The sequence below is a fragment of the Scyliorhinus torazame genome, chromosome 13 (assembly GCF_047496885.1).
Source record: "Scyliorhinus torazame isolate Kashiwa2021f chromosome 13, sScyTor2.1, whole genome shotgun sequence".
NCBI classification, from domain to species: domain Eukaryota; kingdom Metazoa; phylum Chordata; class Chondrichthyes; order Carcharhiniformes; family Scyliorhinidae; genus Scyliorhinus; species Scyliorhinus torazame.
The window spans coordinates 91,021,753-91,047,054 of NC_092719.1; the positions used below are offsets into that span (position 1 = coordinate 91,021,753).

The following is a 25,302-nucleotide window of genomic DNA, read 5'->3' on the forward strand; positions in this document are numbered from 1 at the left end:
CAGGCAGCATGGTTTTGTACAGGGAAGGTCATGTCTCACCAACTTGATTCAGTTTTTTGAAGAGGTGACAAAGAAAATTGATGAGGGAAGAGCTGTGGATGTAGTTTATATGGACTTTAGTAAGGCGTTTGACAAGGTCCCACATGGTAGACTGGTACAAAAACTAAAATCACATGGGATTCGGGGTGTGCTGGCTAGATGGATACAGAACTGGCTTGGTTATAGAAGACAGAGATTTGGCTCTACGACAAGCATTTCTGCTCAGAGACCTCGGGGTAGGTGATATGGGAAATAGACTGCTGCTTGCGTGCATTCGGAGTGAAATTAAAATACACTGTAGAGGCAGAGTGTAACTCCTGCTGCAAGTTTAGAGGATGACATTGGGTGTTAGTCTGGAAAAGTGTTCCATTCCCCAGCAACAACATCTCTCATCTTGATCACAAAGTGTAGGTAACATTCATAAAATGCAATAAAGTGTTTCCTCTTTCTTCATTCATTGAAATTATCTAATGTACTGACACAATGAAGAGTTTACTTACTTATTGCTAGTGTAGAGTGAAGCCAGCTGTTGGACAATATTCATCACCACTTCGTAACATCTTGTAATAAAACAAGATAACTCCTAAAAGTGGAAACAATTATATTTGGTGATTCTCTCAAATTCTTTTGTTTCAAGCTTGTGACAATTTCAAGAAAGTGCATGTCTCAAGGCTATTTCTTGGCTACTTCTCAGAGATCCCAAACCCCACCCCACCCCTCAAAATATTAGAGCCCCTGAGCCAGGACAGCCTTTAGAGGTGACCTCGCCAGTGCAGGAAACCAAGATGTGATTGTGGGGTTACACTCTGCTCAGCAACGTTATAGCTGAAAAAACCAAGAGTGTGATGAATGTAGGAATGTAGGAATTCAGATGTATTCTTTGTGTGTATTTCGTGCAGTAAGGGTTAAAAGCCTGGGTTGGTGTGTCTGTATGACTCCTGCAGTAGTGTTTTTTTAAAAATCCTTGTTTGCAAGACAGTTAGACTTTTTGTGAGCTGAAGGTGCAATTAAAACATTGAAAATGGGTGGGGTAATGGATTTTTGTTTATATTAAGAGGGTTCCCCGTGGAGTTTTCAATTAGAGACCTTGTGTTTCAGCTTCATAAGATGATGTAACTAATGGGAGGAACTAGAGTACCAGGTAAGTTGCAAAAAAAGCAGTTAATGCTGTTGGGACATAAAAGTCAAACAATGAAGACAGTTTCTGAAGACGTCAGCGAGTGATCCTGCATTGTTCGGACAGGGTCAAGTTTCTTTCTTCAATGCAATGTCAAAAGATCTCCCTTTCTCAATATGGAGTAGCCAAACATCTCTGTAAAGCAAGCATTCCTGAGTCTGGTTACTGCATTTAAAAGTGGATTGAGATCTGAGATGGTTCTGTTGTTTGTGATCCAAAAAGACGAGGTGTTGGGTGTCTTAAAAAATATTAAGGTAGATAAGTCCCCAGGGCCTGATGGGATCTACCCCAGAATACTGAAGGAGGCTGGAGAGGAAATTGCTGAGGCCTTGACAGAAATCTTTGGATCCTCGCTGTCTTCAGGGGATGTCCCGGAGGACTGGAGAATAGCCAATGTTGTTCCTCTGTTTAAGAAGGGTAGCAAGGATAATCCCGGGAACTACAGGCCGGTGAGCCTTACTTCAGTGGTAGGGAAATTACTGGAGAGAATTCTTCGAGACAGGATCTACTCCCATTTGGAAGCAAATGGACGTATTAGTGAGAGGCAGCACGGTTTTGTGAAGGGGAGGTCGTGTCTCACTAACTTGATAGAGTTTTTCGAGGAGGTCACTAAGATGATTGATGCAGGTAGGGCAGTGGATGTTGTCTACATGGACTTCAGTAAGGCCTTTGACAAGGTCCCTCATGGTAGACTAGTACAAAAGGTGAAGTCACACGGGATCAGGGGTGAGCTGGCAAGGTGGATTCAGAACTGGCTAGGCCATAGAAGGCAGAGGGTAGCAATGGAGGGATGCTTTTCTAATTGGAGGGCTGTGACCAGTGGTGTTCCACAGGGATCAGTGCTGGGACCTTTGCTGTTTGTAGTATATATAAATGATTTGGAGGAAAATGTAACTGGTCTGATTAGTAAGTTTGCAGACGACACAAAGGTTGGTGGAATTGCGGATAGCGATGAGGACTGTCTGAGGATACAGCAGGATTTAGATTGTCTGGAGACTTGGGCGGAGAGATGGCAGATGGAGTTTAATCCGGACAAATGTGAGGTAATGCATTTTGGAAGGGCTAATGCAGGTAGGGAATATACAGTAAATGGTAGAACCCTCAAGAGTATTGAAAGTCAAAGAGATCTAGGAGTACAGGTCCACAGGTCATTGAAAGGGGCAACACAGGTGGAGAAGGTAGTCAAGAAGGCATACGGCATGCTTGCCTTCATTGGACGGGGCATTGAGTATAAGAATTGGCAAGTCATGTTGCAGCTGTATAGAACCTTAGTTAGGCCACACTTGGAGTATAGTGTTCAATTCTGGTCGCCACACTACCAGAAGGATGTGGAGGCTTTAGAGAGGGTGCAGAAGAGATTTACCAGAATGTTGCCTGGTATGGAGGGCATAAGCTATGAGGAGCGATTGAATAAACTCGGTTTGTTCTCTCTGGAACGAAGGAGGTTGAGGGGCGACCTGATAGAGGTCTACAAAATTATGAGGGGCATAGACAGAGTGGATAGTCAGAGGCTTTTCCCCAGGGTAGAGGGGTCAATTACTAGGGGGCATAGGTTTAAGGTGAGAGGGGCAAGGTTTAGAGTAGATGTACGAGGCAAGTTTTTTACGCAGAGGGTAGTGGGTGCCTGGAACTCGCTACCGGAGGAGGTAGTGGAAGCAGGGACGATAGGGACATTTAAGGGGCATCTTGACAAATATATGAATAGGATGGGAATAGAAGGATACGGACCCAGGAAGTGTAGAAGATTGTAGTTTAGTCGGGCAGTATGGTCGGCGCGGGCTTGGAGGGCCGAAGGGCCTGTTCCTGTGCTGTACATTTCTTTGTTCTTTGTTCTTTGTTGTTTGTGTGGAAATACAGATAGCAGTCAAGGGTTATTGTGCTCCTGTACTGATTAGCATTGTTTATGGGGCAATTGTGAACTACTTTCTTGTGCGATCTCAAAGATATTTTTGTTCTGTTTTCGTAATAAAGTTTGTTTTAATATAACATATCCTCATTTCGCGTGAAATCATTCCTGGAGTGAGGTATCCTTTCTTACAAAATTAAAATATTGGGGTTTCTGTTCAGAATCAATGCTGGGACCTTTGCTGTATTAAATCTTATATAAATGATTTGAAGGAATATGTAACTGGTCTGATTATTAAGTTTGCAGGTGACATAAAGATTGGTGGAATTGAGGATGCAGCAGGATCCAGATCAGTTGGAAATTTGGGTGGTGAGGTGGTGGCAGATTGTCATGTGAGAGTACCCTTTAAGAAATGGGTGTTCAAGAAATGTACCTTTAAGAAATGGAGCTGCTCATGTTACTGGAGTGATGTCAGAGTGTGGGTGGAGCTGAGCTCTACTTCTGCTTTTTTTTAGTTTCAATTTGAGAAAGACCTTGTCTTTCAGTGAGCCAAATCTGAAATTAAAAGTGAGCTGCACTGCTGTTGATCTCTGCCATCAAAAGACTATGGATCATTTGGCGAACTCAGAATTGTAAAAAGGTCTCAGTATTAAATGTAAACCTAATGTATTCCTGTTTGAAGGATTGTTAAGTCTTTTGGATGTTAAAAGGTTACTTAGTGTTGTATTCTTTGGGGGTGTATTTGATTTACTGGTTGCTAAGATATTCACTGTTTGTTTTAAAAAGGTTAACTTGAGTTCATAGAATAAACATTGTTTTGTTTTAAAACCCACGGTCCATTTTCTGCTGTATCAAACCTGTAGAGTGAGCCGTGTGCTCCCCATACCACAATCTATTAAAAGTTGTGGGTCAGGTGAACTCCATGATACACTTTGGGGTTCTCTAAACCCTGGTCCATAACAAGGTCAAGTTTAATCTGGACAAATATAATGCATTTTGGAAAGTCTAATACAGGTGGGAAAAAAATAGTCAATGGCAAAACCCTTCAGAATATTGACTGGCAGAGGATCTGGGCGTACAGGTCCACAGGTCACGGAAAGTGGAACCCGCAGGTGGAGAAGGTAGTCAAGAAGGTACATGGCATGCTTGCCTTCATTGGATGGGATATTGAGTATAAAAATTGGCAAGTCATGCTGCAGCTGTATGGAACTTTAGATAGGCCACACTTGGAATATAGTGTTCAATTCTGGTCGCCTCACTACCAGAAGGATCCGGAGGCTTTGGAGATGGTACAGAAAATGTTTACCAGGATGTTGACTGGTATGGAGGGCATTAGCTATGAGGAGAGGTTGAATAAACTCAGTTGGAGATCGAGGGGTAACCTTATACAAGTCTACAAAATTATGAGGGGCATGGACGGAGTGGATAATCAGAAGCTTTTTCCCCAGGGTGGAAGAGTCAATTACTAGGGTTAAGGTGCGAGGGGCAAAGTTTAGAGGAGATGTGCAGGGAAACCTCTTCTTTTTTTTTTAAACAGAGGGTAGTGGGTGCCTGGAACTTGTGGGGTGAAAGTGACTTTTAAGTGGCGTCTTGACAATTATATGAAGAGGATGGGAATAGAGGGGATATGGACCCTAGAAGTGTAGAGGTTTTAGGTTGGATGGGCAGCATGGTCGGCGCAGGCTTGGAGGACAGAAGGGCCTGTTCCTGTGTTGTACTTTTCTTTGTTCTCTGAGTAGAAAGGGAACTGTGGACACACCATGACTTACAAGGGAAAATAGAGAGTATTAGATTCAAAGAAGAAGCATACAAATTAGCAAGAAAAAGCAATAGATCGGAGGAAAGGCAAACCAGAGAAAATACAATATGAAAGTAAGCTAGCGAGGAACATAAAAACTGACTTTGTTTCTATAGGTTTGTAAAGAGAAAAAGATTGATAAAAACTAATGTGGGCCCCTTACTGTCAGAAACGGGGGAATCCATAACAGGGAACAAAGAAATAGCTTGAGGAACTAAATTCGTACTCTGCTTCTGTCTTCACAAAGGAAGACATGAATAATGTACTGGAAGTTCTGAGCAACACAAGTTTCAGTGAGGAGCTTAAGGAAATTAGTATTAATAAAGAAATGGTTCGAGGAAAATTAATGGGGCTGAAGGCAGACAAATATCCAGGACATGATAGTCTCCATCCCAGAGTGCTTAAGGAAGTGGCACTAGAAATGGTACATCCATTGGTGGTCACTTTCCAAAATTCTTTGAACTCTACAATGGTCCCTTACAGATTGGAGGGTTGCTAATATAAGCCCGCTATTCAAAACGGGAGGTAGGGAGAAAACAGGGAACTATAGACCAGTAAGCCTAACATACCGGTAGGAGAGAAGTTGCTAGCATCCATTATCAAGGATTTCATAGCACAGCATTTGGAAAGCAGTGGTATAATCAGTCAAAGCCAGCATGGATTTCCGAAAGGGAAAACATTCTTGACAAATATACGAGAATTTTTTGATGATGACCAGGGAGAACTGATGGATATGGTTTACTTATACTTTCAAAAGGCTTTCGACAATGTCTCACATATCAGATTACTATGTAAAGTTAAAGCTCATGAGATTGTGGGTAATGTCTTGAGATGGATAGAAAGCTGGTTAGCAGACAGGAAGCAAAAAGTTGGAATAAATGGATCTTTTTCCAATTGGCAGGCAGTGACCATTGGGGTACCGCAGGGATCTGTGCTACGACCCCAACTGTTCACATTATATATTAATCGATTTGGATGAGGGTACATTTCCAAATTTGCAGATGATACAAAGTGGGGCGTGAGGGTGAGCTGTGAGGAGGATGTAGAGATGCTTCAGCGGGATTTGAACAGGCAGAGTAAGAAATCACATGCAATAAAATGTGGATAAATGTGAGGTTATCTGCTTCGGTAGCAAAAATAGAAAGCCAAATTATTTGAATTGGTGTAAATTGAGGGGTGGATACTAAGCGAGATCTTGGTGTCTTTGTGAAGCAGTCGCTAAATGTAAGCGCGCAGGTACAACAGGCAGTAAAGAAGACAACTGGTATGTTGGTCTTCATAGCCAGAGGATTTGAATATAGGAATAGGAATGTTTTACTGCAATTATATAGGACATTGGTGAGGCCACACCAGGAGGATTGTATGCAGTTTCGGTGTCCTTATCTGGGGAAGAATGTTCTTGCTTTGGGTGGAGTATGGTGAAGGTTTACCAGGCTGATTCCTGGAGTAGCGGGACAGTCATATGAGACGACACTAAATTGGTTAGGATTATATTCATTGGAGGTTAGAAGAATGAGAGGGAATCTCATAGAAACATATAAAATTCGAACAGGATTAAACAGCGTAAATTCAAAAAGAATGTTCCAGGTGGTAGGGGCTACCAGAACTAGGGATCATAGTTTGAGGTTAAGGGGTAAACGTTTGGGTTAAGAGATAAATGTTTTAGGACTGAGGTGAGGAGAACTTCCTTCTCCTAGAGAGTGATGACTCTGTGGAATTCACTGCCACTGGTCAAAACATTGTGTAATTTCAAGAAAGAATTCCAGCCATGATAATAACGATTGGCAGAGCAGGCTCAAAGGGCCGAATGGCCTCCTGCTTCTATTTTCTATTGCACTGCTGCTAACAGACAGAGAAATGGTCAGCCAGTAAATAGGAGGGTGTGTGCAAGGATGTGAATGATAGGTAGATCAGAGATCGGGGCAATGCAGGCCAGGGGACAATGCTGCAGGAGTTTCCAAGGCAGCCAGAAATAGGAAATGTCTACATGAAGCATGAAGTGGTGGAGTCTAGAATCTGTCGGGAAACAATTATCTGTCTGATGGATTCCAAGCAGAAACTATGAAGTCAGATGTTTGGGAGCTGAATTTACTTTTAAATCATCTTTTCAATTGGGTACATTTTTTTTAAACCATGAAAAATCGGAATATTTGGAACATCAGTCTGCATTGAACCAATCACAATCTCATCTCATTCGTTGCATCACGGGCAAGAAAATAACAGCGATGGATGGCTTAATGTTTCTGTATTCGTCAGTCACTGAAACGCCACAAGTAGTTATTTGTGCAGTGTTGGGTTCGACCACAGTTTGTCTATTAGCCCGAATGTCAGAATATAAGATAGATAGTGTAAATTGTTATATCTTTCTGTATAGTAAAGTTTATTTTTGTTCGTCCAAAACTCATGGAATCTTGTGGTTTTAACTCAGTGTACTTTAAACAAAACATTATTGGTTGCTAACTGAATCTTACCAATGATTTAAGCTAGCATGTAGGTACAGCAAATAATTCGGAAAAGTAATAGAATGTTTATCAATTATCGTGAGGAGAACTGATGCCAGAAGTAAGACGGTTATGTTTCAGTTGCTCAGGGCAGTAGTGAGACCACTTCTGGAGCATTGTGTATTTCCTAAGTATTGGTATACTTATTTTGGGAAAGATGTAAATATGTTAGAAGCAGTTCAGCGAATTTTAATGTCTAACACCAGGAATGGGCGGTTGTCTTCTGAGGAAAGGTTGGAGAGATTAGATTTGAATCCATTAGAGTTTAGAAGAGTAAGAGGTAACTTGATTGAAATGTTTAAGATCCTAAGGTGTATTGACAGGGTAGATGTGGAGAGGATGTCTGAGAGATAATCCTCAACAGACACTATTCTAAATGCATACAGCTTGTAATTTTTCCAAGACATGCTGGGTTAGGCTTGTTTTTATGCTCAGTTATCGGGAGATTGTATTCCATAATTAGGGCTCAGCAGAGTTCCTCAGGATGCATTAGTATAGCTTCCTGGGACAGAAGTGCTTTTTGAGGATAAGGCATACACAGAATGTAACAGAGTACAGAAAGGGATAGCAGGAATAACAGGCAATTTATTCTATCCCAGAGGTGATTGAGTTACACATGTATCAATGACGCTCGAGATTCCAGTAAGTTATACCACACAGTAGAGCCACACACCCTCGCCACACTCTGGGCACAGAGATTTTTTAAGTAATTCATAGAATCATAAAATCCATACAATGCAGGAGGCCTTTCAGCCCATCGAGTCTGCACCGACTCCCGTAAAGAGCACCCTAACCTCAACCCATTCCCCACGACTTCCGGTTGCGGCTATGCTGAGCTAAGTCTCACGTTCAGCAGCTCCCGTCAGAAACGGACTTTTGGGCTCTTTTTAGAGGCCATAGCAGCATTTGTTCGACGGTTCCCAGTGTGGGAAGGCGACAGTACGATTCCCCCGGCATTGTATGGATGGACCAGGAGTGGAGCGGTGAAAAAAGTGATTTTGGTGCAGCGAAAAGTGCGAGGGAGGAGAACCAAGATGGCGGCGGGTGGAGACCAGGCAGCATGGGCGCAATGGTCGCAAGAGCAGCAGGAGTTCCTCAAGCGCTGTTTTGCGGACCTGAAGGCAGAGCTGCTGGAGCCGATGAAGGCATCAATCGATAAGCTGGTCGAGACCCAGAAGGCCCAAGGGGCGGCGATTCGGGAGGTGCGGCAAAAGGCCTCGGAGAACGAGGATGAAATCTTGGGCCTGGCGATGAAGGTGGAGGCGCACGAGGCTCTGCACAAGAAGTGGCAAGAAACGTTCAAAGACATGGAGAATCGGAGGAGGATGAAGAACCTTCGGATTCTGGGTCTCCCGGAGGGAGTGGAGGGGTCGGATGCTGGAGCATACGTGGTCACGATGCTGAACACGCAGATGGGCGCGGGAGCTTTCCCGAGGCTCCTGGCGAGGAGGCCCAAGGCCAACGAGCCACCGCGGGCGGTAATGGTGCGATTCCACCGCTTTGTGGACAGGGAGTGTGTCCGGAGATGGGCTAAAAAGGAGCCGGGCAGCAGGTGGGAGAACGCAGAGATCCGTATATATCAGGACTGGAGCGCGGAGGTGGCCAAGAAGAGGGTCGGGTACAACCGGGCTAAGGCGGTTCTGCATCGGAAGGGGGTGAAATTCGGGATGCTGCAGCCGGCGCGATTGTGGGTCATGTTTAGGGACCAACACCATTTTTGAGACGCAGGAGGAGGCGTGGACCTTTATCCGGGCCGAAAAGTTGGACACAGACTGAGGGTTTAGTGGGAGGGGGTGTCGAGGGGGGGGTTATTGTGGTTAGTGTTTTGGGGGATGTTCTGTTCTGACTGCCAGGAGGGGGAGGAGAGATTCTCACACTGCGGGGTCGACGGAGTGGTGGGAGAGGCTGGGATCGGCAGGAGTCAGCTGACTTACGGGAGTGCCATGGGAGGAGCAATACAGCTAGGGGGGGGACCTAGCTTGGGGAGGGTGGGGGGGGGGGGGGGGGGGGGGGGGGGGGGACTGGGTTGCTGCTGCATTGGCCAAAGGGGAGGTGGAGTTCAGAGAGGGAGTCGGGGCGGAGATCCGCCGCCTGGGGGAATGGAGGGTGCGGGAGGCGCGGGCATGTGGCTGGCCTAGAAAGGGAAATGGCTAGTCAGGGAATGCCGGATTCATGAGGCGCATGTTGGGTCGGATTCCGAACCTGGAGACAGGGAGCTTGATAATTGGGCTGGGGGGGGGGGAACAACTTCAACACGGTGTTGGACCCAGCATTGGACCGCTCCAGGTCCAGGACGGGTAAAAGGCCAGCGGCGGCCAAGGTACCTAGGGGGTTTATGGACCAAATGGGGAGAGTGGACCCATGGAGATTTGCCAGGTTGGGGGCCAGGGAATTTTCCTTTTTTTCCCACGTCCATAAAGCCTACTCCTGAATAGATTTCTTCATTATGAGTAGGGCACTAATCCTGAGAGTGGAGGGCACGGAATATTCGGCCATAGCTATCTCAGATCATGCCTAGCATTGGGTGAAGCTGGAGTTGGGGGGAGGAGAGGGACCAGCGCCCGCTATGACACCTCGATGTGGGACTGTTGCCGGATGAGGTGGTGAGCAGGCGGATCCGGGGGTGCATTGAAAGATATTTAGAGGCTAACAATGGGGAGGTACAGGTGGGGGTGGGCTGGAAGGCGCTGAAGGCGGTGGTCAGGGAGAGCTAAACTCCACTAGGGCCCATAAGGAGAGGAAGGAGAGGAGAGAGAGGGAGAGATTGGTGGGGAGATATTAAGGTTGGATAGAAGGTATGCAGAGGTCCCCGAGGAGAGATTACTCGAGGAGCGACGAAGCCTCCAGGCCAAATTCGACTTGTTGACTACCAGGAAGGCAGAGGTGCAGTGGAGGAAAGCGCAAGGGGAGAAGGAAAGCGAATATGGGGAGAAGGTGAGCCCGATGTTGGCACATCAGCTTCGGAAGCGGGAGGCAGCGAGGGAGATTGGGGGATTTAGGGATAGAGGGGGGAACACGGTGCGGAGTGCGGTGGGAATAAATGGGGTATTCAGGGACATTTATGAGAAGCTGTGTAGGTCTGAGCCCCCGACAGGGGAGGGGGGGATGCGCCGATTTTTGGATTGGCTGAGGTTCCCAAGGGTGGAAGAGGAGCAGGTGGTTGGGCTAGGAGCACCGATTGGGCTGGAGGAGCTGGTTAAAGGGTTGGGGAGCATGCAGGCAGGGAAGGCCCCAGGACCGGATGGGTTTTCAGTGGAATTCTACCGAAAGTACATTGACCTGTTGGGCCCACTACTAGTGAGGACTTTTAATGAGGCAAGGGAGGGCGCTGCCCCAACAATGTCCAGGGCGCTGATTTCACTGATCCTGAAGCGGGACAAGGACCCATTAGAGTGTGGGTCGTACAGGCCGATCTCGCTCCTCAACGTCGACGCGAAGTTGTTGGCGAAGGTGCTGGCTACCAGAATTGAGGACCAGACGGGATTTGTGAAGGGTAGGCAGTTGAACACCAATGTGCGGAGGCTCCTCAACGTAATTATGATGCCTGCAGTGGAGGGGGAAGCGGAGGTATGGACGCGGAGAAGGCCTTCGATAGGGTGGAGTGGGAGTATCTTTGGGAAGTGCTGAGGAGGTTTGGGTTCGGCTACTTTATGAAGCCCCGGTGGCGAATGTGGCCACGAACCGGCGGAGGCCGGAATACTTTTGGCTGTACCGGGGGACGAGGAAGGGGTGTCCCCTATCCCCCTTGTTGTTCGCATTGGCAATTGAGCCTTTGGCCATGGCACTGAGGGAGTCCAGGAACTGGAGGGGACTGGTTCGGGGGGGGGGGGGGGGGGGGGGGGGGGGGGGGGGGGGGGGGGGAGAGGAACAACGGGTGTAGCTGTATGCCGATGACCTGTTATTGTATGTGGTGGACCCAGTGGAGGGGATGCCGGAGGTTATGCGGATCCTCAGGGAGTTGGGGACTTTTCCGGATATAAGCTTAATGTAGGGAAGAGTGAGCTCTTTGTGATACACCCAGGGGACCAGGGAAGGGAGATAGACGAGCTTCCGCTGAAGAGGGCGGAAAGGAGCTTTCGGTATCTGGGGATCCAGGTGGCTAGGAGTTGGGTGGCCCTGCACAAGCTCAATTTGACGTGGCTGGTGGAGCAGATGGAGGAGGAGTTTAAAAGGTGGGATATGTTGCCACTGCCGTTGGCGGGTAGGGTGAAGTCGGTGAAAATGACGGTCCTTCCGAGGTTCCTCTTTGTGTTCCAGTGCCTTCCCATCATGATCCCCAAGGCCTTTTTTAAACGGGTCAGCAGGAGCAACATGGGATTCATCGGGCGAATAAGGCCCCGAGGGTAAAAAGGGTGTTTCTGGAGCATAGCAGGGACAGAGGAGGGCTAGTGTTGCCCAATCTATGTGGGTACTACTGGGCTGCCAATGTGGCGATGATTCATAAGTGGATAATGGAGGGGGAGGGGGCGGCGTGGAAGAGGCTGGAGATGGCGTCCTGTGTGGGCACGAGTCTGAGAGCGCTGATGACAGCACAGCTGCCGCTCCCGCTGACAAGGTACATCACGAGTCCGGTGGTGGCGGTGACTCTGAAAATTTGGGGACAGTGGAGGCGCCACAGGGGTGAGGTAGAGGCCTCGGTTTGGTCCCCAATCCGAGAGAACCATCGGTTCGTCCCGGGGAGAATGGATGGGGGGGTTTCTGAGCTGGCATCGGGCAGGAATTAAAAGAATGGGGGACCTGTTTATAGATGGGACATTTGCAAGCCTTGGGGCGCTGGAGGAGAAATTTGGGCTGCTCCCCGGAAACTCCTTCAGGTACATGCAGGTGAGGGCGTTCGTGAGCCGGCAGGTGAGGGAATTTCTGCTGCTTCCAGCACGTAAGATTCAAGATAGGGTGCTCTCGGGTGTGTGGGTTGGAGAAGGCAAGGTCTCCACAGTCTAGCAGGAGATGCAGGAAGAGGAGTAGACCTCGGTGGACGAGCGAAAGGGTAAATGGGAGGAGGAGCTTGGGGAGGAGATAGATGAGGGTCTGTGGGCTGATGCCCTGGGTAGGGTTAATTCTTCCTCCTCTTGCGCCAGGCTTAGTCTGATACAATTTAAGGTTCTTCACAGAGTGCATATGACAGGGGCGAGGTTGAGTAGGTTTTTTGGGGTAGAGGACAGGTGTGTGAGGTGCTCGGGGAGCCCAGAAAACCACGCCCATATGTTCTGGGCGTGTCCGGCGCTGGATGGGTTTTGGAGGGGCTTTGCGAGGACTGTGTCTAAGGTGGTGAACACCCGGGTCAAGCCGAGCTGGGGGGTTAGCATTATTTGGGGTATCGGACGAGCCAGGAGTACAGGAGGCGAAAGAGGCCGGTATTCTGGCCTTTGCGTCCCTGGTAGCCCCGTGAGGATTCTGCTACAGCGGAAGGATGCGAAGCCCCCAAGCGTAGAAGCCTGGATCAGCGACATGGCAGGGCTCATTAAATTGGAGAGGATAAAGTTTGCCTTGCGAGGATCTGTGCAAGGGTTCTTCAGGCGGTGGCAACCGTTCCTAGACTTTCTAGCGGAACGTTAGGGGGTGGTCAGCAGCAGCAGCAGCCCAGGGAGGGGGTGGGGGGGGGCTTCGGGTAGGTGTTTGTTATTGTTTCATGGGGGGGTTTGTACATTGGGGGAATTCGCGATATAAGTGTACGATGTTGATCTGTGTGTTTTATGCTTTTCTTTTTTCTGTAGGGGGGGGGGGGGGGTTTGTTGAAAATTTGCTAAAATTCAATAAAAATATTTTTTTTAAACAAAAAACCCATTCCCCACAATATCCCCATAACCCCACCTAATCTACAGGTCAATTTTAACGTGGCCAATCCACCTAGCCGGCACATCTTTAGACTGAGAGGAAACCGAAGCACCCAGAAGAAACCCACGCAGACGCGGGGAGGACGTGCAGACTCCACACAGACCGTGACCCAAGCCGTGAATCAAACCTGGGACCCTGGAGCTGTGAAGCAACTGTGCTAATCACTGTGCTACCATGCCACCATCGACATGGAGATTGTTCATCGCCTTCTTTTAAGGAATGGTAGACATCAGTTGGGGGTGGGAGGGCAAGTGTTGTGTTCAGGGTTACCGTTGTTTTATAAGTATTGTCATGGGAATGTCACTTGAAGAAATGTTTGTCTGTTCAAGTGGCTGCAGTGATGTCAGAGTGTGGGTGGAGCCGAGCTCTGGCTCTGCTTTTTAGTTTTGCTTTGAGGAAAAGCTTGGGTGTTTGTGTTTTTTGGTTTTGTTTTAGTGTTGGAGCTGAAGCCAGCCATAGGTGTAATTTCAATCTCTCTGCCATCTAAAGACTATCTCTAGGTCATTTGGTGAATTCAGAGTGATAACTGCTCTCAGTAGAGAATTTAAACCTGATGTGCTTCTGTAAAAAGGGGTTTTGTCTTATGGATGTTGAAAGGAAAGTTTAAGGATTACTTTGAGTGTTGTATTCTTTGGGGGGGTGTATTGAATTGATGGTTGCTAAGATGTTCACTGTATGTTTTAAGGTTAACTGAGTTCACAGAATAAATATTGTTTTGCTTTAAAAATTACTTTTAAATTTCTGCTGCACCACACCTGTGGAGTGGACCATGTGCTCCCCATACCAGAATCTAGTCAAAGTCGTGGTCAGGTGAACATAGAACATAGTACATAGAACGATACAGTGCAGTACAGGCCCTTCGGCCCACGATGTTGCACCGACATGGGAAGTCAAAAAACAAAAGCCATCTAACCTACACGATGCCATTATCATCCATATGCTTATCCAATAAACTTTTAAATGCCCTCAATGTTGGCGAGATCACTACTATTGCAGGTAGGGCATTCCACGGCCTCAACACTCTTTGCTTAAAGAACCTACCTCTGACCTCTGTCCTATATCTATTACCCCTCAATTTAAGGCTATGTCCCCTCATGCTAGCCATTTCCATCCGCGGGAGAAGGCTCTCACTGTCCACCCTATCTAACCCCCTGATCATTTTGTATGCCTCTATTAAGTCTCCTCTTAACCTTCTTCTCTCTAACAAAAACAACCTCAAGTCCTTTCCTCATAAGATTTTCCCTCCATACCAGGCAACATCCTGGTAAATCTCCTCTGCACCCGTTCCAAAGCTTCCACGTCCTTCCTATAATGAGGTGACCAGAACTGCACGCAATACTCCAAATGCGGCCGTACCAGAGTTTTGTACAGCTGCAACATGACCTCATGACTCCGGAACTCAATCCCTCTACCAATAAAGGCCAACACACCATAGGCCTTCTTCACAACCCTATCAACCTGGGTGGCAACTTTCAGGGATCTATGTACATGGACACCGAGATCCCTCTGCTCTTCCACACTTCCAAGAACTTTACCATTCGCGAAATATTCCGCATTCCTGTTATTCCTTCCAAAGTGAATCACCTCGTACTTCTCTACATTAAACTCCATTTGCCACCTCTCAGCCCAGCTCTGCAGCTTATCTATGTCCCTCTGTAACCTGCAACATCCTTCCGCACTGTCGACAACACCACCGACTTTAGTGTCGTCTGCAAATTTAGTCACCCACCCTTCTGCGCCCTATCATATGTTACTATCATATCCCATCTCTCAAGGATTGTATTGACAGGGTGGGGACATTAGCCTTTTGAGCAATATTGATTTGCTCAATGAACACTGGCAAGTGCCCTTGATTAATCAAGCTGAAGAAATTGTGAGGATTTTATAATCCAGACGTATGAAGAATGTGTTGACTACATTTAAAAGGCTAGCCAATCAGGTGGGTTGAGTTATTGTGTGATGCACATTGATTACCTTTTAGTGCACAGTTATCGTGTTAGACATTTCAAGCACTTTCGACCGAGTGACCAAAGCTAACCTTGTCATAAACTTGGCTAAGATCAAATTTTCCAAGTCATTTATTTGGGACATGTAGTGGGTAAAGGTCAAATCCATAGAATCCCTACAGTGCAGAAGAAGGTAATTTGTCCCATTGAGTCTTCACTGACTCTCTGAAAGAGCACCCCACTGCCCTGCCCCATCCCTATCCCTGCAACCCTGTGCTCTGACCAATCCATCTAACCTGCATATCTTTGGCCTTAAGAGACAAAAGTTCAGGGAATAATAAACATTCCTATCCCGAGAATGAAGGAGATATTACAATTTCCTGGGTACAGAATGTAGATAGGCCAATGAGAGGCGAGGCCATATTGGATTTGGTACTGGGTAATAAACAGGACAGGTGTTAGATTTGGAGGTAGGTGAGCACTTTGGTGATAGTGACCACAATTCGATTACGTTTACTTAAAATACCTGCAAATTTACTCACCCACCCTTCTGCGCCCTCTAGGTCATTGATAAAAATGACAAACAGCAACGGCCCCAGAACAGATCCTTGTGGTACGCCACTTGTAACTGAACTCCATTCTGAACATTTCCCATCAACCACCACCCTCTGTCTTCTTTCAGCTAACTCCATGATACACTTTGGGGTTCTCTAAACCCTGGCCCATAATAGTATAATAAACATAGAACATAGAACAATACAGCACAGAACAGGCCCTTCGGCCCTCGATGTTGTGCTGAGCCTTGTCCGAAACCAAGATCAAGCTATCCCACTCCCTGTCATTCTGATGTGCTCCATGTCCCTATCCAATAACCACTTGAAAGTTGCTAAAGTGTCCGACTCCACTATCACAGCAGGCAGTCCATTCCACACCCGAACCACTCTGAGTAAAGAACCTACCTCGGACATCCCTCCTATATCTCCCACCCTGAATCTTACAGTTATGCCCCCTTGTAACAACGACATCCACCCGAGGAAATAGTCTCATAGAACATACAGTCTCTGAACGTCCACTCTATCTATCCCCCTCATCATCTTATAAACCTCGATTAAGTCACCTCTCATCCTCCTCCGCTCCAAAGAGAAAAGCCCTAGCTCCCTCAACCTTTCCTCATAAGACCTATCCTCCAAACCAGGCAGCATCCTGGTAAATCTCCTTTGCACCCTTTCCAATGCATCCACATCCTTCCTGTACATAGATTTACACAAAATTTACAGTGCAGAAGGAGGCTATTCGGCCCATCGAGTCTGCACTGGCTCTTGGAAAGAGCACCCTACACAAGGTCAACACCTCCACCCTATCCCCAGTAACCCCACCCAACACTAAGGACAATTTTGGACACGAAGGGCAATTTTTCATGGCCAATCCACCTAACCTGCACACATCTTTGGACTGTGGGAGGAAACCGGAGCACCCAGAGGAAACCCACGCACACATGGGGAGGATGTGCAGACTCCGCACAGACAGTGACCCAAGCCGGATTTCGAACCCAGGACCCTGGAGCTGTGAAGCAATTGTGCTATCCGCAATGCTACCGTGCTGCCCCGTGCTGCTGCAGTGAGGTGACCAGGACTGCACACAATACTCCAAATGTGATCTCACCATTGTCATGTACAGTTGCAGCATAACCCCAAGGCTCTTAAACTCAAGCCCCCTGTTAATAAACGCTAACACACTAAAGGCCTTCTTCACTGCTCTATCCATTAGAGTGGCAACCTTCAGAGATCTGTGGACATGAACCCCAAGATCTCTCTGTCCCTCCACATTCCTCAGAACCCTGCCGTTGACCCTGTAATCCGCATTCACATTTTTCCCACTAAAATGAATCACCTCGCACTTATCAGGGTTAAACTTCATCTGCCATTTTCCGGCCCAGCTCTGCATCCTATCAATGTCTCTTTGCAGCCTACAACAGCCCTCCACCTCATCCACTACTCCACCAACCTTGGTGTCATCCGCAAATTTACTGACCCACCCGTCAGCCCCCTCCTCCAAGTCATTGATAAAAATCACAAATAGCAGAGGACCCAGCACTGATCCCTGTGGTACACCGCTGGTAACTGGTCTCCAGTCTGAAAATTTTCCATCCACCAGCACCCTCTGTCTTCTATGTGATAGCCAGTTACTTATCCAATTGGCCAAATTTCCCTCTATCCCACACCTCCTTACATTCTTCATGAGCCAACTATGGGGAACCTTATCAAACGCCTTACTAAAATCCATGTATACGACATCAACTGCTCTACCTTCATCTACACACTTAGTTACCTCCTCAAAGAATTCAATCAAATTTGTGATGCAAGACTTACCCTTCACGAATCCGTGTTGACTATCCCGGATTAAGCTGCATCTCTCCAAATGGTCATAAATCCTATCCTTCATGACATTTTCAATTAACTTACCGACCACCGAAGAAAGACTAACCAGCCTATAATTACCAGGATCATTCCTATACCCTTTCTTGAACAGAGGAACAACATTCGCCACTCTCCAGTCCTCTGGCACTCTCCCCGTGGACAGTGAGGACCCAAAGACACTGCAATCTCATCCCTTGCCTCCCAAAGAATCCTAGGATATATCCCATCTGGCCCAGGGGACTTGTCGACCCTAAGGTTTTTCAAAATTGCTAATATATCCTCCATCAGAACATCTACCTCCTCCAGCCTACCCGCCTGTATCACAAACAAGGGCAGCACGGTAGCATTGTGGATAGCACAATTGCTTCACAGCTCCAGGGTCCCAGGTTCGATTCCAGCTTGGGTCACTGTCTGTGCGGAGTCTGCACATCCTCCCAGTGTGTGCGTGGGTTTCCTCCGGGTGCACCTGTTTCCTCCCACAGTCCAAAGATGTGCAGATTAGGTGGATTGGCCATGATAAATTGTCCCTTAGTGTCCAAAATTGCCCTTAGTGTTGGGTGGGGTTACTGGGTTATGGGGATAGGGTGGAGGTGTTGACCTTGGGTAGGGTGCTCTTTCCAAGAGCCGGTGCAGACTCGATGGGCGAATGGCCTCCTTCTGCACTGTAAATTTTATGATAATCTATGACACTCTCATCCTCAAAAACATGGCCCCTCTCCTTGGTGAACACTGAAGAAAAGTATTCGTTCAACGCCTCTCCTATCTCTTCTGACTCCATGCACAAGTTCCCACTACTGTCCTTGACCGGCCCTAACCTCACCCTGGTCATTCTTTTATTTCTCACATAAGAGTAAAAAGCCTTGGGGTTGTCCTTGATTCGACCCATCAAGAACTTCTCATGCCCCCACCTAGCTCCCCTAAGCCCTTTTTTTTTTAGCTCATTCCTTCCTACCTTGTAACCCTCAAGCGACCCAACTGAACCTTGTTTTCTCATCCTTACATACGCTTCCTTTTTCCTCTTGACAAGACATTCAACCTCTTTTGTGAACCATGGTTCCCTCACACAGCCATTTTCTCCTGCCTGACAGGGACATACCTATCAAGGACACGCAGTATTTGTTCCTTGAACAAGCTCCACTTTTCATTTGTGCCTTACCCTGACAGTTTCTGTTCTCATCTTATGCTCCCTAATTGCATCATAATTACCCCTCCCCCAATTATAAACATTGCCCTGCCGCATGGCCCTATCCCTCTCCATTGCAATACTGAAAGACACCGAATTGTGGTCACTATCTCCAAAGTGCTCTCCCACAAACAAATCTAACACTTGGCCCGGTTCATTACCCAGTACCCAAATCCAATGTGGCCCCACCTCTTGTCGGCCTATCCACATATTGTGCCAGGAAACCCTCCTGCACACACTGTACAAAAACTGCCCCATCCGAACTGTTCGACTTATAGAGGTTCCAATCAATATTTGGAAAGTTAAAGTCACCCATGACAACTACCCTGAGACCTCCACACCTATCCATAATCTGTTTTGCAATTTCTTCCTCCACATCTCTATTACTATTTGGGAGCCTATAGAAAACTCCTAACAACGTGACCACTCCTTTCCTATTTCTAACTTCAGCCCATATTACCTCAGTAGGCAGATCCCCCTTTCTGCAGCTGTTAAACTATCCTTGATTAACAATGCTACTCCTCCACCTCTTTTACCACCTTCCCTACTCTTACTGAAACATCTATACCCCAGGACTTTCAACAAGCATTCCTGTCCCTGTTCTAACCATGTCTCCGTAATGGCCACAACATCGTAGTCCCAAGTACCAATCCACGCTCCAAGTTCACCATCCTTATTCCGGATGCTCCTTGCTGTCTGCCGGTACACTCCTGCGACCTTGATACCCTCCTCAGTACCTCACTACTCTCAACACTGGCTTCTGGACTACAGCTCATTTTCCCATCCCCCTGACAAATTAGTTTAAACCCCCCTCCCCCAAAGAGCCGTAGCAAATTTCCCTCCCAGGATATTGGTGCCCCTCTGGTTCAGGTGCAAACCGTCCTGTCTGTACAGGTCCCACCTTCCCCAGAATGTGCTCCAATTATCCACGTAACTAAAACCCTCCCTCCTACACCATCCCTGCAGCCACGTGTTTCTCTGCACTCTCTCCCTGTTCCTCAACTCGCTAGCACGTGGCACCGGCAACAAACCAGAGATGACAACATGGTTTGTCCTGACTCTCAGCTTCCACCCTAGCTCCCTAAATTCCTGTTTTAAATCCCTGTCCCGTCTCTCACCTCTGTCGTTGGTATCGATGTGTACCACGATGTGGGGCATGTGGGTGTTAAAGGGGATGGACGGGTTTTATGTATTGTGTTAAGTATATAAAGATGAATGTTTCCTGTGTTTTGTACATATTGAAAATGCCCTGAACCGGGAGTGCAGGAGGTGAAAGAGGCCGGCATTCTGGCCTTTGCGTCCCTAGTAGCCCGGCGAAGGATCTTGCTAATGTGGAAGGAGGCGAAGCCCCCCAGCCTGGAGGCCTGGATAAATGATATGGCTGGGTTCATAAAGTTGGAGAGGATTAAGTTCGCCTTGAGAGGGTCTGCGCAGGGGTTTTACAGGCGGTGGCAACCGTTCCTAGACTATCTCGCGGAGCGGTAAAGGAAGGTCGGTCAGCAGCAGCAGCAACCTTGGGGGGAGGGGGACGTCCTGGGAGGGGGGCGGGAGAGGGGGGACTGCCTGGTAGGGTGGATGAGCAAGAGATAACATGAAGGGTTGGGGAAACTGGCACGTACGGGTGATGGATGAGCAAGAGATAACATGAAGGGTTGGGGAAACTGGCACGTACGGGTGAGGGCCAGTGTACAAAGCTGTGTAAATATATCATTTTGCCATGTATATATCTTGCTCTGCGCAATTTCTCTGGTTTTTTTGTTACGGGGGGGGGGGGGTTATTGTTTGTAAGGGAGAAAAATTGTGTTAAAAAACTTTAATAAATATATTTTTTTAAATAAATAAACTAAGAACTAAAAAAAAAGAAAATGCCCTGAATAAAAATTTTTTTTTTGAAAAATCAAACACCGACAAACAAATACGAGGAAGCATACCTGTAAAAAAGAAATAAACCTGCCCATCTGGATCTGAGCCTCTCCTTCCACGATACTCGACTCTGTAACTAGAACAGAAAATAAGGTTATTGGACCCTTCCAGTTGCAGGCAGGGTGGGAGAGAGGCAGGTGTCTCTCTATTGTCGCTGTTTTCATGTGATGGGCATTAATTGGGATCATCCAAGTTCATATATAAAGGAATGAAAACAGAAAATGCTGGGAAAATTCAGCAGGTTTGGCAGGATCTGTGAAGAGAAAAACAGAGTTAAGGGTCTGGATTCTCTGTTTTTGGGACTATGCCTCCACGCCATCATAAAAACTGTGGCCTTTCACGCCGGAAAAACTGGCGTGATAGGGGCACATACTCATAGCCCTGCAGGGGGCTAGCAGTGAACCATCGTAAAACTAGCAGCTTTTGCTGCAGATACGGGCCCCGGCACTTCCGGACCAGAGGCTGCGCATGTGCACGCCAGTGGCCTCCAGCGACCGCGCCATGCTCCATGGCGGACTCAAACATAGTGTCCCCGATCGGCCGCACGCCCGGCCACCCAAAAATACCCCGGGCCATATGAGGCCCCCCCGCCCTGCCCTGGGGGCACCGCTGGCACGCTAGTATTCCAACCGGCAGGACCATGGGTGGTCCACGCCGTCGGGACTTCGGCCAGTGAGGTGGGGCGGGCCTCCAGCAATGGCTGCAGGTAGGGGATACCTACCTGTCCCTTTGTCTCTGCCTGTCTCCCTCCCTCTCTGTTTGCTAATTCATGTTCTAATTCAGAAAGTTAGGTGAAGGACAATATTTAGACCTGAGTCTTCATACACTTACTAGCTTTTATTTACAGAGACTAAGTTGTGAACCTCTAGAAACATTCAGCACAGTGTCAGCCTGTAAGTATGAAGAGTCATACAGACTCTCCAAGTACGCCAGTTTTGGGCCCGGAGAACCGGGGAACCAACGCCAGCCCCATGCGGGGAAATGGATTCCCCGCCCCAGTGCCGACCGCGAGTTTGGCGTCAAGGTGCGGACAATCCAGTCCAATATTTTGAATCTGTATGACTCTTCATAACAAAAGGTCACAGATAGAATATAACGCAGGGAACTGTGAGGTTATTTACTTTGGTAATTAGGAAAGAAAACCAACATTTTTCTAAAGGGTGTGAAACTTATTGTTCAGAGAGACTGGAGTATACTGATACAGGAAAACAAAGTTACAGGGAACAAAAACAGGCAGGTGCAGAAAGCACATTTGCCTTTACTGCAAGATGATTGAAGTAAAAGAAGAAGGAAGTCTTGCAACAATTGTTTAGGCTTGAGACTATGCTTGAAGCACTCAGCGCAATTTACATCTCCTTACTCAGTAAGTAAGATAATTGCCTTGGAGGCAACACAGCGAATGTTCATTAGATTGGTTCCTGGGGTGAGAGGGTAGTCCTATCTTGAGAGGCTGGGTAAATTCTACTTGTACACGCTTATATTGGAAGAATGTGGGGCAATCTCATCGAAAAATGCAAGATCTGAAAGGGCTCGACAGGACGCGTTTCCCAGGTTAGGAAATCCAGAACAGGGGTTTGATCATTGAGTACTGAATTACTGATGTACTGAGTACATCATTCAGAATTTTTTAGCATTGTCAACCTCAGAATTATGTGGGCTCCACTGTTGAGCATATTCAAGATTGATATTTATAGATTTTAGATCTCTCAGGGCATCAAGGGATTGATTGGATAGTGTCACAGCCCTCTGGGTTAGTGCGCAATCAACTCCAGCCCACTTGACCCAGAATCACAACACAAGTGAAATTAGATGTTATTTTAAAATACCCGAGGACCTTGGCTAAGCCCAATAAACTGCAGTCACCAGGTTTGTAAATTCAACACAAAATAACCTTTTATTATTTAACAGTAATATAATTAAACTGACAAAAATGTAACTATCTAACCTAATACCCCTGACACAACCTCCCACCTCCTTCCACCTCACCCCACTGTACATATGCAGGCATGCACACACACATGGAGGGAAAAGGTGAGGGGAGGGAAGAAACATGATACCAAAGTAAAAAGGATAAAAGATCTCCGATGCATTATGGTGGTTTTCAATTAATGGCTTTCAGGAGTTCAAGCTTTCACGTCAATGCTTCTTTCAAGAGAGAGATCGAGCAAGAGAGAGCTCGAGAGAGAGAGAGAGAGCTCGCGAGAGAGCTCGATAGAGAGCTCGAGAGAGAGAGAGAGAGAGAACGCGAGAGCGAGAAGGCAAGCGCATCCCGCAGAAACCAATCACTGATGACTGTCAGCCAGAACACAGTCCCTGGCCAACCCACAGGTTTCCAGCCAACCAATCAAACCAAGTTCCTCCAAAGCTGGTCCTTAAGATTCCCTCAGCGCCGACGAGTCTGTATTCTCCTCGCCAAAAAACAAATCATAGAACACTGTCCTGACAAACAAAGTGCCTCAGCTTAAGTCCACTGCTTATAGGCACATTCTGATTGTGAGTCAACAGACCAAAAATAATAAAATAAAACCCAAGAAATGGGAATAAAGCGAAATCAAAAGGAAGGACTCTAACAGTAGGAAAAGGGAGGTGAGGTGGATGATGAGTCTTGATTGAAATGTTGAATGGCACAGCAGTTGAAATGGTATCGTTTACTCCTATTTTTTCTGTTATTAAAATCATACTGGATGGTGTACAGGTCCTTCCTGTTTGTTCACTTATTTCCCCTTTATTTTAATCTGCCGTTATTATTTTTGATCCATGGATGATTAATGAGCATGTATCTTTAAGTCAAACAGCAGAATTCAGAAGTAACAGGAACAAAGAACAAAGAAAAGTACAGCACAGGAACAAGCCGTTCGGCCCTCCAAGCCTGTGCCGACCATGCTGCCCGTCTAAACTAAAGTCTTCAACACTTCCGGGGTCCGTATCCTTCTATTCCCATCATATTCATGTATTTGTCAAGATGCCCCTTAAACATTGCTATCGTCCCTGCTTCCACCATCTCCTCCGGCAGCGAGTTCCAGGCACCCATTACCACTGTGTAAAAAAACTTACCTCGTACATCTCCTGTAAACCTATGCCCCCTAGTAATTGACCCCTCTACCCTGGGAAAAAGTCTCTGACTATACACTCTGTCAATGCCCCTCATAAGTTTGTAGACCTCCATCAGATCGCCCCTCCACCTCCTTCGTTCCAGTGAGAACAACCCAAGTTTATTCAACCTCTCCTCATAGCTATGCCCTCCATACCAGGCAACATCTTGGTAAATCTCTTCTGCACTCTCTCTAAAGCCTCCACATCCTTATGGTAGTGTGGCAACCAGAATTGAACACTATACTCCAAGTGTGGCCTAACTAAGGTTCTATACAGCTTCAACATGACATGCCAATTTTTATACTCAATGCCCCGTCCAATGAAGGCAAGCATGCCGTATGCCTTCTTGACGACCTTCTCCACCTGTGGACCAGTAGAGACCAGAGAGAAACTCTGCTAATCCAAACAGGACGCCAGACTTGTCGACAGCAGAGAGAGATGGGGTGGGACTCGGATTGATTGATTGGCTAGTGTCCAATGAATTGGCCCAAAAGCCATACTCTGCCCAGTAACAGGTGGTGATTGGATTGTTATGGGCTAGGGTTTAGAGAACCCCAAAGTGTATCATGGCGTTCACCTGACCCACAACTTTTAATAGATTGTGGTATGGGGAGCACAGGGCCCACTCTACAGTTGTGGTACAGCAGAAATAGAAAAGTATTTTTTAAAAGCAAAACAATGCTTATTCTATGAACTCAAGTTAACCTTTTTAAAACATACAGTGAACATCTTAGCAACCATTAATTCAAATACAACCCCCAAAGAATACAACACTAAGTAATGCGTACACTGTCCTTTTAACATCCAGAAGACTTCAAACACCTTTTACCAGAAGTTTACATTCACTACTGAGAACATGTGCAGGAACCTACCTTTGCAGGAGCAGCACTTTGGATTTCGGCGGGAGCGGTGCGCAAGGGCCTTCTGGGAGGTAAGTTTTTACTTTAAAAACACTTAGCTTTGCAGGAGCAGCACTTTGGATTTCGGCAGGAGCGGTGTGCAAGGGACTTCTGGGAGGTAGGTTTTTACTTTAGAAACCCTTACCTTTGCAGGAGCAGCACTTTGGATTTCGGCGGGAGCGGTGCGCAAGGGACTTCTGGGAGGTAAGTTTTTACTTTAAAAACACTTACCTGGTCCCGTTTCTGTTCTTCTTTTCTGTTTTATTTTTTATTTTTATTTTTTTAATATAAGGCGGGAACCGGAAGTTCGACCGCGGACTTCTGGGAACCCCCCCCCCCCCCCCCAAACCAATAGATTCTGGTGGAGAGGAAACCCGAGACACTACACGTGTAGTGTCTCCCACCCACCCTCCTCCTCAAACCTAATAATAAGACCCATTGGTGTGAGGTAAGTGCCATATTATTATTTTTTTTTAAATTTATTAACCAGATCTTGGTTGGAGGTTCCTCCTGCAGGATGTTTGAGGTGAGGGATGCCGTTAGTGTCCCTGCAGGAAGTGCAGCCATCTCCAGCTCCTCCAAGACCGAGTTAGGGAACTGGAGCTGGAGTTGGATGAACTTCGGATCATTCGGGAGGCAGAGGGG

At 47.0% G+C, this 25,302-nt stretch overlaps 1 protein-coding gene across 8 annotated transcripts in view; it reads right to left on the reverse strand.

The window, feature by feature from the left end:
• The window catches only part of washc4 (WASH complex subunit 4), a 425,031-nt gene that overhangs the window by 270,599 nt on the left and 129,130 nt on the right, over positions 1-25,302 (reverse strand). For 6 of the 8 annotated variants that reach the window (XM_072471956.1, XM_072471955.1, XM_072471953.1 and 3 more), the window contains 2 exons: positions 20,674-20,741; positions 540-622 (listed from right to left, as the gene is read on the reverse strand). In XM_072471956.1, the coding sequence (XP_072328057.1) occupies positions 540-622; positions 20,674-20,741 (151 nt within the window). The remainder of the gene's footprint in view (positions 1-539; positions 623-20,673; positions 20,742-25,302) is intronic. The other 2 variants (XM_072471958.1, XM_072471957.1) reach the window with 1 other exon arrangement.